The sequence below is a fragment of the Carcharhinus amblyrhynchos genome, chromosome 6 (assembly GCF_965287045.1).
Source record: "Carcharhinus amblyrhynchos chromosome 6, sCarAmb.v2.hapA, whole genome shotgun sequence".
NCBI lineage: Eukaryota > Metazoa > Chordata > Chondrichthyes > Carcharhiniformes > Carcharhinidae > Carcharhinus > Carcharhinus amblyrhynchos.
Window position 1 is genome coordinate 75,057,872 of NC_137329.1, and position 12,491 is coordinate 75,070,362.

Below are 12,491 nucleotides of genomic sequence, written 5' to 3' on the forward strand. Positions count from 1 at the left end.
CCAGCCCAATTCCTGCCTCCTCTGCATCTCTCCACCGTTGGCAGCTGTGCCTTCAGTTACTGATGCCCTTAGCTCCAGAACTCTCACTTTTAATCTGTCTGTCCAACTAAGTTTTTGACCATTTGTCCTGATGTCTTGTGTGTCTTTGCTTATAATGTTGTTTGCTCATTTTTCTTTGAAACAAGTATAACTGTTTTACTATGGCCAGAATTCTCCAGCCGTTCATGTCAAATCTCCATTCGTTGCAGTGGGAGACGGGAGAATCCAGCCCTGTGTTGAAGGTGCCATATGTTGGTGGTGGTACTCTGTTGGGGGAATCCCCTGTGAATCGCTTCCCCTCTGGTATTGATGACACTGCTGCAGGTGGGTGTCTGATGACATCCTTACCATTGGAGCCAGCCCTGAACTGCATCGAGAACATAGCCCTAGAAGATTATAGTTTGATCAGGCAGGCTCATTTAGATTGTTTGGTTACGTCGCACAAGTTCAGGCAACATGCAAATTGTGGCAGAGTCTTGAGATCAGCTCATTGGTACTGTTTTTCACTCGTTCTTGCTGGAGTGTGAAGATGGGTAGCCATCAAGCAGGAGATTGTACGCCTTCTGTATGTGGGAAACTGCTGGCACTAATGGACTGTACACCAGCAAACAGCACCTTCCAAGAGAGGAGCGAGGCAAGAAAACTCCCCAGAAGCCAACCCAATGCTGTAACTTTGACCTGACTCTATCATTTTAAAATTCTAGGTTACCTGCTTTGCAACAATGTAATCCAGAACTCAAGCAGTTTGGTTAAAGGAAATGATTTGTTGTGACGGGAGCGATCCCTGTGTTGCTCGGTTATCTAACCTGAGGCATTGTCTATTTTAAAAATTAAAGCATGCACGTGCACAGACTTAGTAAAAGGTCACACTTGACTACATTCATCTTGCAGAGTTCCATAAGTTTGTTTCTTTGGCAAATTTTATTCCTTTTACTTTCCTCTTCTGGAAACATTGGGTCATATTAGCGGACAAGTCTATTGGCTACTAATATAGTCTTATCAAGTAAAAGTCAGTGAGCACATGTCAGTGTGTGTCCCTTGCCACGTGTCAGCTATGGCTCCATTGCTCATATACTTACCTCTTGAAGCAAGAGGTTGTGTGCTAAAGCTTCTCTCCAGAGACTCCAATGTGAAATCATGACTGATGTGCCATTGCACTACCGAGGGAATGCTGCACTGTCAGAGGTGTCACCTTTTCAGAGACTTCAACGTGAAATCAGAGCTGACACTCTAAGCATAGGAATGGGAGTAGGCCATTCAATCCATCCAGCCTGTTCTGCTGATCTGTGGCCTAACTCCATGTACCTGCCTTTGGCCATATCTTGCAATACCTTTGCTTAAACGAAACTCCATCTGGCTCAGGTATAAAATTAGCAACTGATTGAACATCAGCTACCATTTGTGGAAGAGAGTTCCAAACCTCTAACATCCTTTGTGTGTAAAAGTGCCTCCTAACATCTTTCCTGAATGGTCTGGTTCTAATTTTTAAACTCTGCCCCCTACTTCTAGAATCTCCAATAGTGGAAATAGTTCATCGACCCTGTCTTTTCCTGTTAGTACTGAGGGAATGCTACACTGTTGGAGATGTCACTTTTCCAGAGGCCTACGTTGAAGACTTTGATCAGATCATTCCTTAACCTTCTAAATTGTAGCGAAAACAGGTCCAATTTGTATAATCACTCCTCGTAATTAACCCCTGAAGCCTAGATATCATTCTTATAAACTTCTGCTGCAGTACCGAGGGAATGCTGTACTGTCAGAGCTGTGATCTTTTTGATGAGATGTTAAATTGAGACCTCATCTGCTCTCCCAGCTGGATTCAATTGATCCCATGGTACTATGTCAAATAAGGTAAGAGTCTTCCTGGCGCACGGTGAACTGACGTTCTCCAAATAGGGCTATGGGTCCAAAGGGAATATGGAGGCCCATCACTGTCTGCCCTGTCATTACAGGGCAGCACAGTGAGTAGCGCTGCTGACTCACAGTGCCAGTAATCAATTCTGGCCTTGGGTGACTGTGTGAAGTTTGGAGTTTGCATGTTCTCCCCGTGTCTGTGTGGGTTTCCTCTGTGTGCTCCGATTTCCCCCCTCAATCCAAAGATGTGCAGGTTAGGTGGGTTAGCAGAGTAAATATATGGGGTTACGGGGATAGGGCCTGGGTGGGATTCTCTGTCGGAGAGTTGGTGCAGACTCTATGCGCTGAATAGCTTCCTCTTGCACCGTAGGGATTCTGAGAGTTCTATGATACTCTCCTTCTTGGGTTGGGTTTACAGGCTATTCTGATAACCATAACCACTGATGAAACTATTAACTATTGAGGGACATCAAAGCCTTGCCTGGTCTTGTCCTTAGTTGCATGTACCAGTGGTCAGGGCCTGGCACGATGGCAGACTTCTTCCCTCATCCAGGGGCACCTAATTGCTTGAGTGTGGCCTGAGTGAAAGCAGCTGGAGAGCACTGAGCAGGGCCTGAACTGGGCAGTCTGGTCCTTACCATTCACTTCCATCCAAATCTGTTCAGAAAGGCACCTCAAGAGGAGCCCGGGGATCCAGGTTTAACTCCTGTCAGAAGAGATTCCTGACTTCAGTGCCTGTACTTATCTGCTTTGTCAGCCTTTCCCCCACCCCGTGAGAATGGTTTTGATTAAAAGCTTTCTTGTTTTCCTATTTCAGGAATCTCTCTGCTGACAGGATCAGGGGACTTGTAAAACTCTCGGCACCGTATCTGAAGAGAGCTGGTTTTGTAACCGTTTATGTAAGTATGAGGAAAAACTGCAAACTAAATTCATCAAACTATTGACCTCCTGACATTGTGAGGGTGATTTTTGGTGTTTTTAGTAATACCTAAACAACAGCAGTTTAAATTGCAAGGGGAATTAACAGACAGTTTTTTCCAGGAGAAATTTGGTTTGGATATAGTTTCCATGGAATGATAGGAATTTTCATTATGAAAGGGATAAATCAGCCCTTCACTATCTGTGTTATCTGCCCTTAACTAACCTGTTCCTGCGGCTGAAGCATCTCTTAACCAGGGCTTCTCATGTCTTATATCACCCTACTGGATCTGCATTGTGTCATTTACACTTCACAGGAGCAGCAGTAAGCCATTCAGCCCCTCGAGCTTATTTCCTACCCCCCAGTCAGATCATGGCTGATCTGTATCTCAACTTTATTTACCCCCAGTTGTTCCATATTCCTCGATGCACTTAACAAATAAGATATAATGCTGTCAGTTTTGAACACAGGGTGCCCATTGTAGAACTTACACAGGTTACTTATAAATGCTATCTACATAACACAGTATCAGCCTCTTACTCCTTTCTGTTTTAATAGGGGAGGTTGTTAATATCATAAGCAATTCTTTGTGATATCTTTCAATATCCATAATGTCACAGCACATTTACACTGAAATAAATCTTCTTTCTACTTCTCGTCAAAGATATTTTCCAATGCTTCATCCCATTCTATCTCTCCAAGGATATCTCCCTGTCCTTCATTACATCAAGCCCCTGTCACTTCTCCTTCATAGCACAGATGAAATTGCTCCCTGCTGAGTCTTGGATCTGGTATATACGTCTGTTACTGTTCATTCCTGTCTGACTTCCATCAATCTTGGCTCTTATTCTAATTTCCTCCCACGTTTTGCTTCTTACCCACTGCTGTGTAGCCCGAAGATGGAAAGTTGCGAACTGTGCCGATCAGTTCCATGCCATATAAGCAGTCTTGTTACCTCGGCTTGCACAGGGCTGGTGAGCTGTTTAATCAGGAAGCCCTCTGATCCAGGCCTCATCCCTGTCCTCTGTTTCTCGTTGGAAGCCTTTGAGTAGTGATTAAACATGGTGTCTTGCTGGCTTCACTGCCCTAGGCACACTGAGGCCATTTTGAGTGCCTCTAACTCAGCATAGACCATTGGAAGGAGCCTAGTTAGGCTACTCACTGTGTTAATCAGATCAACCATTTCACGGGGGACTGAAAGGAAGCACACTTGTTCCAAGAGTAATTGTTTCTCTCCCTTTTTCCTCAAAAATTGAAACACTCCTTCACCGTTAAACACTCGAACTGGTATAAATGGATAGAAATTGCAATGAATCATTTTAGTTTAACTGTTGTGAAACTGGAATTTTGAATATCTTCAGTGATCCAGCCTCCACTGCCCTCTCTTTGGAAGAGAATTCCAAAGATGAACAACCCTCTAAGAGAATAAATAATTCCTTCTCTCAACTTAAGTGGGAGAATTCTTATTTTTAAGCTTTGCACCTAGTTCTGGATTCCTTCACAAGGGGAAACATCCTCTCACAGTTACCCTGCAAAATCTTGCATGAACCAATAAAATCACCTCTCATTCTTCTAAACTCCAATGAGTATAGGCCCAATGTATTCAACCTTTTCCCCAGGAATTAGCCTAGTCCGCCTTCTGTGAACTGCTCCAAATGCAAGTATATCTCTCTTTAAGGAGACCAAAACTGTACACGGTATTGTTGGTGCAATCTTACTAATGCCCTGTACTGTTGTAGCAGTCATGATGTGGGTATGCCGGCGTTGGACTGGCGTAAACACAGTAAAAAGTCTGACAACACCAGGTTTTAGTCCAACCTATTTATTTGATAATATACTCGCAAGCTTTCGGGTTAGCCCCTTCGTCAGGGCCAGAACTCTCCATTCACCTGACGAAGGGGCTAACCCGAAAGCTTGCGAGTATATTATCAAATAAATAGGTTGGACTAAAACCTGGTGTTGTCAGACTTTTTACTGTTGCAGCAGGACATCCTTACATTTATACTCTATCCCCCTTACCATAAAGGTCAACATTCTATTTGCCTTCCTAATTAATTGTACCAGCATGTTCATTGTTTTGTGATTCATGTATGAGGGCACCCTCATTACCACAGCATTTTGTAGTCTCTCTCTGTTTAAATAATAATTTTGCTTTTTTATTCTTCTTTGATAGTGTACAACCTCGCATTTTCTCACATTATGCTCCACCTACCAAATCTTTGCTCACTCACTTAACCTCTGTATATTCCTCTACAGATGCTCTGTATCCTCCTTGCAGCCTGCTTTCCTACTTTGTGCTATCAACAAATTTGGCTACAATAGCGCTGGTCCCTTCACTGAAGTCATTAGTTTAGATAGTAAATAGTTGAGGCCCCAGCACTAATTCCTGTGACATGCCACTGGTTACACTTTGCCAAATTGAAAACTGCCCTAACTCTCTGTTTCCTGTTTTTCCATCAATCCTCTATCCATACTAATATATGACCCACAATACATCAGCTCTTAACTTGTATTTATAATGTTTTATAGAATCATAGATGTTTACAGCTTGGAAACAGGCCCTTTGGCCCAACTTGTCCATACCTCCCTTTTTTTTTAAACCCCTAAACTAATCCCAATTGCCTGCATTTGGCCCATATCCCTCTATACCATTAAAACCATGTAACTATCTAAATGCTTTTTAAAAGATAAAATTGTACCCACCTCTACTACTACCTCTTGTTCCAGACACTCACCACCCTCTGTGTGGTGAGAGGGACAAAAAATTGCCCCTCTGGACACTTCTGTATCTCTCCCCTCTCACCTTAAACCTATGCCCTCTAGTTTTAGACTCCCCTACCTTTGGGAAAAGATATTGATTATCTACCTTGTCTACGCCGCTCATTGTTTAATAGGTCACCCCTCAGCCTCCTACCTCCAGAGAAAAAAGTCCCAGTCTATTGAGCCTCTTCTTATAACTCAATCCATCAAGTCCTGGTAGCATCCTAGTAAATCTTTTCAGCACTCTTTCTAGTTTAATAATATCCTTTCTATAATAAGGTGACCAGAACTGCGGACAGTATCCCAAGTGTGGCCTTACCAATATCTTGTACAACTTTAACAAGATGTCCCAACTCTTGTATTCAATGTTCTGATCGATGAAACCAAGCATGCCGAGTGCCTTCTTCACCATTCTGTCCATTGGCAACTTAACCATGCCTTTTGAGATGCCTGTTTTGAAGCTTATTGGGGCTGTTTTTTCCCCCTACATTTAACATGCAATGTACGTGCAGGTTGTTGTTATTTTTGAACGGTAATTTGGAATCGTCTTGGAACAAATTGAAAAAGCTCTAAATGAGTAGTGGTCGTGTTTTTCTTGCTCAATATTTCCCTGTTCTTCCTTTCCCCATAGTGAACCTGTTTAAATGACCTTCATGTAAACTAGTTGAAAGTGGAACTACCAAAGAGAATTTTCAAGTTAGGAAATCAGATAAGGCTAGAACTCGGGCAGTGGAATCCTGAAACTCCCTCCCTAACAGCACTGTGGGTGTACCTATACCTCAGAGACTTCAGTGTTTCAAGAAAGCAGATTGCCACCACCTTCCCAAGGGCAATTAGGGATGGGAAATAAATAATTAAAAACAGATTGGGATTAGGGTTTTTAATGTGAAAATGACTTGATAACCTTAATGGTAATGGTTGAGGGATAAATGTTGGCCAAGACATCAGAAGACCTTCTCTGTTTCTCTGGGAGCATTAGCATCAGATCTTTAAAATCCAACTAATGGCAGAAGAGTCATCTCAGCTGAAAGACAGCGCATCAAATTTTGGCCTAGATTTTGCACTCCAGCCTTGCGAACATGTAATCTTCCAATTTGGAAGAATGCTAAACCGATGCGACCAGAGGTACGGGGTAAGCAGAGCGGAGCATCCAGAACAAAATGAGGAGAAAGTTCTGCAGATTTGCTACCTATACACTTTTGGGTATCTTGGAGGCCACATTGAGGGGTGTGTTGAGTGCATTACAAATTAACTTTAATGACACAAAACTTTCAATTCCCAATGTCCTCTCTGCTCCTCACTTGGTGCACAGCTTATTTAATCAAAATGGACATCCCTTAGCCCCCACGCTGTTCAGTAATGAACCTCCATTCTGAAAGCTAGGGCCGACTGGATTTATTCTTCATTTGGTCTAATTAGATTTTGCTGCATTGTTCAGGTTCACAGAATCATTGAATGTTTACAGCACAGAAGGAAGCCATTTAGCATAGTGTCTGCACTGGCTCTCAACAATTTATCTAATTATGTTACTTCAGTTATTAAGATTTTTATCTTTTCTTCTTCCTAAGTTCACTTAAAGTGAAGCAGCACAATATCCTTGAAGTTCCTAAATAAAAAACTTCATGGCTGAACAGTTGATTTTTTTAAAAAGAATCTTTTACATTAATTGCTTTCTTAAAGAAATGCAGCCAGGGGATTGCTGTGGCCTATGTTAATTCTGCTCTGAATTTGATCCAAAGGCCACTGTTGCGAGGTAACAATCATAGCCGTGGCACCAAGTGCTTGAGTGGATGAGGGGGGCGAATAAGCTGCATGAAGGGACTGTGGAGTCTGAGGCATGGCAAGATGACGTTCCCTATTCACCTGTTGCCGCCTGGCAGTGCCTCCGCTGGCACCCTGACCTTGGATCCTTCGTGATCGTGAAATCTGTCCCTTCAGCATCATTTCCATAATGTTAGCTTACAATAAACCAGCATGTCTGTGGGAATAACATAACCACACCAGCTACCATAGGCATGATCAGGGATTTCTGCTTGCATTATTTTGACTTGATCATAATCTCTTGCACGTGTTGTTGACTTATAATAGAATTGAATCCCTAAATGCTGTTTCTAAACTGATCAGGGGTGGGGGTATTAGAAGTTGCATTTGTTTTGTAAAAACAAAGGAAGTCTCAGAACATAGATATACAAGAAAAAATTGCAGCAGCAGACCATCATTCAGAAATATCATGACTGATCTTCTACATCAACTCCACTTTCCTTCTTTATCCTCACTTGGTGCACAGCTCATCTAATCAAAGTGGACATCCCTTAGCTCACACGCTGTTCAGTAATGAACTTCCGTTCTGAGCTTAACTGGATTTATTCTTCATTTGTTCTCATTAGATTTTGCTGCAGCTTTTCAGAATCACGGAATGTCTTTCCATTCCCTTTTGTGTCCTAAATCTGAGACTCACGACCCTCTGTGAAGAAATTTCTTATCTCATGCCTAAACGACAGAAACGCAATGATGAGACTAGAATCCTGGTTCGAGGCTCCCCAATCTGGGGAAAATGCCTCTCAGTGTCTGTTCTGTCAAGTTCACTAAGAATTATATGTATTTCTGTCAGCTCACAGTCATAGAGATTTACAGCACATAAAGAGGCGCATTGTCTCTATGCCAGCTATCAAAGCACCTATCTATTCTAATCCCATTTTCCAGTACTTGGTCTGTAGTCTTGCATGCTCTGGCATTTCAATGCTTCTGAAATGTTGCAAGGGTTCCACCTTTACCACTTTTTCAGGCAGTGAGTTCCAGATTCCTCCCACCCTCTGGGTGAAAATGAGTTTCCTCAAATCCCCTGTAAATCTTCTGCTCCTTGCCTTAAATCTGCTCCTGGTTATTGACTCCTCTACTAAAGGGAAAGGTTTCTTCCCATCTACCCAAGCAATCAATGTCCCTCATAATTTTGTACAGCATGGTTAGATCCTCCCTCAGCTCTTTCTACTCTAAGGAAAACAACCCCAGCTTAACCAGCTTCTCTCTCATTTTCTTATTTCACCCCTCATTCTTAGTGAGGATGCACCCATTCAATATTCAATACTTCCTCATAGGATGGCTTTCTCATCCTAGGAGCCATTCCTGCATTTAGATAGCGCAATTCATAAACTCAATGTTTCAAAGTGCTTTACAACCAATTAAGTGCTTTTGTAGTGTGATCACAGTTCCATCTGAAACGTAGCAGCCTGTGTGCACATTGCCAATTCCCACAGACAGGGGTGTCAGTCGTGGTTGGATGTTTTCTCATGATGTTAGTTGAGAGGTAAATACTCGCCACATCACAGTGGAGAGTGCTTCGGTTCATCAAAATTGTGCCACACCCTCCATATTGCATTGGAGTGTCAGCCTCAACTTCCGTACTCCTATTCTGGAGTAGGATTTGAACCCACAACCTTTTGACTCTGATGCAAGAGTGCACCAACTGACCCATGGCTGATGGTTGCATGATTTTGTAGACCGTTGAAGATTAAGATGCATGTTCTTTACATTGCCCTTGTTGTCAGTGTGGCCTCACCTGTATTATGCAGGTCCTGTCCATTAATTCTGTTTTTCTTTCTAGGTTCTTCTCATCCTGTTCTTCCGAGTGTGGATCATGGCAGGCTCCATGCCCAACTTCTCAGAGCAGGACAACCCAGCTTCGTTCTCTCCTTACCTCCTCACTAGGTACAGTGTTATCAGAAGTTGCACCATCTTTAAGGCCCTGGCTCCTGTTAAAAATTTATGGTTCTTTTCCTTCTGCCTCTCAATTAAACCAGGGAACTCAGTGCAGCAAGTTGGGCTCTGTGTATTCATTGGTGGGTTGTAAGTTCTAATTTTGCCTCAGGCTGTTGTTTGTAATATATATAAATAATTTGGAGGAAAATGTAGGTGGTCTGATTAGCAAATTTATTGGTGATACAAACAATGGGGGAGTGGCAGATAGTGAGATGGATTGTCAGAGGTTACAACAGAGTATAAATCGGCTGGAGACTTGGGCTGAAAGATGGCGGATGGAATTTAACCCGGGCAAATGTGAGGTGGTGTCATTTGAAAGGTCTATAGCAGAAAGAAAATATACAGTAAATGGTAGAGCCCTTAGAGATATTAGCATACAGAGGGATCTAGGTGTGCAGATTCACAGTTCCCTGAAGGTGGCAACTCAGCTAGACAAGGTGGTCAGGAACATGTACGGCATGCTGCCTTCATTGGTCAGGGCATTGAGTATAGGAATTGGAAAGTCATGTCGCAGCTGTATATGACTTTGGTTAGGCTGCATTTGGAGTATTTTGTACTTTTCTGGTCGCCACACTACCGGAAGGATGTTGATGCAACAGAAAAGGTGCAGAAGAGATTTACCAGGATGTTGCCTGGTTTGGAGGATATGGACTATGAAGAAAGGTTGAACAAACTTGGATTGTTTTTATTGGAGGATGAGGAGGGACCTGATTGAGGTTTACAAGATTATGATAGGCTTGGGTAGAGCAGATAGAGTTTTTTTCCCAGAGTCGAAGGGTCAATTCTTGGGGGCTTAAGTTGAAAGTTTAAAAGAGATGTAAGAGCAAGTTTTTCACACAGAAGATGGTGAACGCCTGGAAGGTATTGCCGAAGGAGGTGGTGGAAGCAGGTTCTGTAACAATGTTCAAGGGGCATCTGGACAGATACATGAATGGGCAAGGAATAAAGGGATATGGGTCACATAGAAACAAGAAAATATTAGAGCAGAGAAGCATTTGTATTCACTCAGACTTGGTGGGGCAAAAAACCTGTTCCTGTGCTGTTCTTTGTTCTTTTGCTGTTGGGATTGTGGTTTCTGCTTGTAAGGGTTGTGTGGTCATTTGTCAGGCCCCACTTGATGTTCCAACTGTGATCAGCTAGCTCAGCGCAGAGTGGAAAGTGAACGCATGGCCCCTGCCCTTCGTGATGTGACTCACAGTGGATCTTTTCACTTGGCTACTGAATAACATTATTTTTGAAGGGGTGAGGCCAGTATCAGAACTCATTCAGATTTTCCTTCCATTTAAATTGGGTGGGTGCTTTAACAGGCTTGAGATATTCCCTGCCCAGTTTTCCCCTATGCATTCTACTTCAGTGAGGCTTTACAGCCAAGATGGCAAAGACAAAAATCTACCTCCAGGTGTCAATTTATTATTTTTTCCACCTTTTCGGTGGACACCCATTTTCTCTGAACTCCATTTCCTCTTTATAAATGTTAAATTGCTGGTGACAATTCCAACAGGTTCACATTTTTCTTTTGGGCTTCCATTGGAACATTGGGCTGAATGGCGTCTATCTGCATAGTTTGTTCTCTATATTTCTATGTAGTTCTCTAGTTCTCCAACCATGTGGACGATCTTGTGTATCAGCTGTGATAGCAAGCTCCAGCCAAGTGATTTGACTGCAGGTACAGGGCAGCAACCTTCCTCCCCTTCATAATCCCATTGCCAAAGCCATAAATGTTTGGGAAGAATCACTGGGTGGGTTTTAGGAGAAAGAATCTTAATTTTCCTTCACGCATGTATTATCTCAAAGAACTTCATCTCAGAGCTGAAGAACTGCAATATAAGGTGTAGAAGAAGGGAAGAGGAAGGCTGGCTCAGGAGGCAGCCACACCCCGTGGTTTAACTAATGATACAGTTCTGATTAGTGGTGATCAGATGTGACTGTAAGGTAGGCAAATCGAGGGAGTGCAACTCCATTGCTGGAGGAGCCTCAGACTTTGTGCCAGTGCAGACATGATGGGCCAAATGGCCTCCTGTGTTGTATTGATTCTGTGATCTACCAGTACATCTAGTGCAGGGCGGCACAGTGGCAGGGAGCCATGCTCGATTCCCAGCTTGGGTCACTGTCTGTGTGGAGTTTGCATGTTCTCCCCGTATCTGTGTGGGTTTCCTCCCACGGTCCGAAAGACGTGCTGGTTCGGTGCATTGATCATGCTAAAATTCTCCCTCAGCGTACCTGAAAGGTGCTGGAGTATGGCGACTAGGGGATTTTTACAATAATTTCATTGCAGTGTTAATGTAAGCCTCCTTGTGACACTAATAAATAAACTTAAAAAAAAAATTAAGCTTTAACTTTCCCCTGTGTGGAAGTAATCATATTCTTTTTAAGTTTGGAGAATAATTTAGTTAAGTATGAAATGAGATTCTCATATCTTGAACAAAGTAATAACAGATAAAAGATATGGTGGTATTTATGCAGAAGCAAGCATTTAAAGAATTAATTCAAAATTTGCAGCAATCTTGCATTTCCTTAAGGAATAATAACTCCACAGGCAGAGTGGTCCAATCATTTAACGAGGGAAGTTAAAGATGTAGACTGGAATTCTCCGATCTTGTATGTCCCACTGTCGCTGTCAGCGAGAACGGAGAATTTGGAGCTAAATCAAACTGGAGAATTCCAGCCACAGAAAGAGTTGGAAAATTACAGTCAGTATTAGATTTAAGGTGGGGGCTTATAATGACGTTCCCAAAAGTAGTAAGCCTGAGGATTGGGAGGAATTTAACATTCAGCAAAGGATGATCAAGATTCTGATGAAGACAGAAAGGAGAAAGCAAGATTTCACAAGAATCCCTACAGTGCAGAAGGAGACCATTTGGCCCATCAAGTCTGCACCAATCATAATCTCACCCAGGCCCTATCCCCATAATCCCATGCATTTACCCTACCTAGGTGCCCTGACAATAAGGAGCAAGTTAGCATAGCCAATTCACCTAACCTGCACATCTTTGGAGTGTGGGAGGAAACCGGAGCACCCGGAAGAAACCCGTGCAGACATGGGGAGAACATGCAAACTCCACACAGACAGTGACTCGAGGCCAGAATTGAACCCGGGTCCCTGGCACTGTGAGGCAACAGTGCTAACCACTGTGCTGCCCCAAATTAAATAAATAATAGATAA

At 42.8% G+C, this 12,491-nt stretch overlaps 1 protein-coding gene across 1 annotated transcript in view; it reads left to right on the plus strand.

The window, feature by feature from the left end:
- tmtc1 (transmembrane O-mannosyltransferase targeting cadherins 1) overlaps positions 1-12,491 on the plus strand; it is a 177,065-nt gene that overhangs the window by 70,841 nt on the left and 93,733 nt on the right. Inside the window, exons 5-6 of the mRNA XM_080190684.1 lie at positions 2,711-2,792; positions 9,174-9,277. Coding sequence (XP_080046810.1) covers positions 2,711-2,792; positions 9,174-9,277 — 186 coding nt within the window. The remainder of the gene's footprint in view (positions 1-2,710; positions 2,793-9,173; positions 9,278-12,491) is intronic.